Here is a 2,699-nt window from a genome sequence, read left to right as displayed (position 1 = left end):
GGATCTTAGCGGTTTTTGGTTGTAGATAAGAAACATGGTAGTTTAGAAATTTTTGTAACCTGATGAATTATGAGATTAAAGATCTTGACTTATATCAGTGTTTGTCGATTTCTTCTGTTTACTCTAGACTCTCGTATAGATGTTAGTTAAATGTTTATTCCGCTGCGTATATTTTCTTTTCATAAGTATTATTATTTATGAATGTTCTGTCAGATTGTGTGATTGATTACCTCACACCTCGAGATTCTAACCGATGAATCATAGGGATTCGTGTTGGGATTTCGGGGCGTGACAGCGTGGTATCAGAGCTCAATATTAGTTCCGGATGGGACGAGAGCTCTTCTGTGTCTAGAAGTCTGTTAGAGTCTAGATTGGAGATAAGATTAGGAATAATAGGAAATTCCTTAAGGATATGAAGTATGAGACAATAGTTATTTGATGAATTAATGGACTAAGTAGTATTAAATGGAATATGTTTGAATGCATAAATGTTTGATGTGTAATTAGTACTCTGCCTAAAGTTTGATGAAATGTCTTTTGGATTTGGGAGAAATTATAAAGATTGTTCAATTGCAGATTTGATTAGATGGCAGGCAGAGGTAGGCCAGGCAAGAGGTCCCAACCCACAGATGCAGGGACATCTGAGGCTAGACAACCAACAGAAATGGAATTGATGATGCAAGCCATAACGGCGATGTCTCAGAACCAGGAAAGAATACAAGAAAGGCAGATGAAAATGATAGAAGATCAGGCAGTCTTGATGAGACAGTTGACTGGGATGATAGGGGGCCAGAACCAGTCAGGTGCACATATACCTGAGGTTGCTCCGGAGCACACCCCTGACTCCACACCTGATCAGGGTATACCCCCACCTCCACCAGCACAGGTACCGAGACATGTGCAGTTGGTGCGACCACCATATCAGGGTCTTGCGGGTGCTCTTTTGAGAGAGTATAGGAGTATGAGGCCACCCAGCTTTGATGGAGTTGCGGACCCCGTAATGGCGGAAGAATGGTTGGAGAGTCTGATAAATACTTGTGCACTATGGAGTGTTCAGACACTCAGAAGGTTCTATGTGCCTCTTTTATGCTTCAGAGGGGTGCAGCACATTGGTGGACTTCGGTGTGAAAGACAACCAACCGGAGATTCAGAACAACTGGACGATCTTTCAGAAAATGTTCTTAGAGAAGTATGTTCCCGCTAGCTCCCGGGACAGAAAGAGGATGGAGTTTGATAGGTTGGCACAGGGTAACATGTCCGTGGACCAGTATGAGTCCCGCTTTACCCAATTGGCTCGTTATGCTCCCGAGCTGATTTCCACCAACCAGATGAAAGCAGAGAAATTGTTAGAGGGTTGAAAGTCACTTTCAGGAGTAGGATGGCAGCCTTCGAGGTTACTAGCTACTCCGAAGTGGTCACAAGAGCCCAAAGGCTAGAGCGGGCAGATGAGGTCATTCACGAGCAGAGTGTTGGGATGAGGACGGTACCCCCACCAGCCAAGAGACAGATGATTTACAGGCCCAGTAGTTCAGGGCAGCAGTGGACCAGCCAACCACAGGGTCAGAGCAGTTTCCGACCCCCAGTATCTACAGGCCAGTTTCCACAGAGGACAGTAGCACCAGTGCAGGGCAGGGGTCAGGCTACTCGTTCGCAGAGTCAGATGACTAGAGGCCAGGGACAGACTTCGAGGCCTCAGGTTCAGACTGCTAGACCTCCACTACCGTCGCAGAGGGCACCTACGGGTCAGGCTAGTAGAGAGCCGGTTAGATGTTATGAGTGTGGAGAGTTGGGACATCTGAGGAGACAGTGCCCCAAAATCCCCCAGCAGACCCGTGATTCGATGACTCAGGCTAGGGTCTATGCTATGACGCAGGCCGATGCTACAGCTTCCGAGGATGTGGTGGAAGGTATAATTATGTTATATAACTGTTTAGCACATGTATTGATGGATTCAGGTTCCACACATTCATTTGTATCTTCTAGCATGGTAGAAAAGTTAGAACTTTCTACAACAGACACCAATAGGACACTTTCGTTGATGACTCCCCTGGGAAACAAAACAATGCCACATCGAGTGTGTAACTCGTGCATTCTCAAGATAGGAGATAGTTCATTTGAACTGAACTTGATAGTCTTAGAACTTCGAGATTTCGACATCATCTTAGGCATGGACTGGTTAGCTGCATACCATGCGGTTATAGATTGTTATGCCAAGACAGTTAAGTTTGGTGTGCCGGGACAGCCAGAGTTCAAATTCAAGTTTAAGGGAATTCGGAATCGTGTAATCCGAGTGATAGAACCATCTAGGAATGGGACTGATTGGGATAGTTTGTATAGCATGAATACTACCGTTAGTGAGAGATGAATGAAGAGTCACTAAAGGTGGAAGCAATCCGAATAGTATGCGACTATTCCGATGTCTTTCCTGCAGAGTTACCTGGGTTACCCCCAATCAGGAAGATTGACTTCTCAATCGAACTGATTCCAGGAACTAGACCCATATCGATTCCACCTTATCGAATGGCCCCAGCAGAAATGAAGGAGCTAAAAAGTCAATTGGAAGAGTTGACAGGTTTGGGTTTCATTCGTCCGAGCAGCTCGCCTTGGGGTGCTCCAGTTTTGTTCGTAAAGAAGAAGGATGGGTCAATGAGATTATGCATTGACTATCGAAAACTGAACCAAGTGACGATAAAGAACAA

The 2,699-nt window shown here is 45.3% G+C and overlaps 1 protein-coding gene across 1 annotated transcript; it reads left to right on the top strand.

Moving 5' to 3' along the window:
* The first annotated feature begins 1,364 nt into the window (after window positions 1-1,364).
* On the top strand, window positions 1,365-2,365 carry LOC147380696 (uncharacterized). The gene has a single exon (XM_086431367.1). The coding sequence runs from the start codon at window positions 1,379-1,381 to the stop codon at window positions 2,363-2,365; it is 987 nt and encodes a 328-aa protein (XP_086287493.1). The 5' UTR covers window positions 1,365-1,378.
* The last annotated feature ends 334 nt before the right edge of the window (window positions 2,366-2,699 follow it).

Source organism: Akebia trifoliata, unplaced genomic scaffold, assembly GCF_017979445.1.
Source record: "Akebia trifoliata isolate Shusen 1 unplaced genomic scaffold, ASM1797944v1 Contig01098, whole genome shotgun sequence".
NCBI lineage: Eukaryota > Viridiplantae > Streptophyta > Magnoliopsida > Ranunculales > Lardizabalaceae > Akebia > Akebia trifoliata.
The sequence above is the reverse complement of the archived record's forward strand: the minus strand, read 5'-3'. Positions and strand labels throughout refer to the sequence as shown.

Bases quoted from the DNA above. Each gene is read 5' to 3' on its own strand.
- LOC147380696 (XM_086431367.1), top strand. From the start codon at position 1,379: ATGGCAGCCTTCGAGGTTACTAGCTACTCCGAAGTGGTCACAAGAGCC.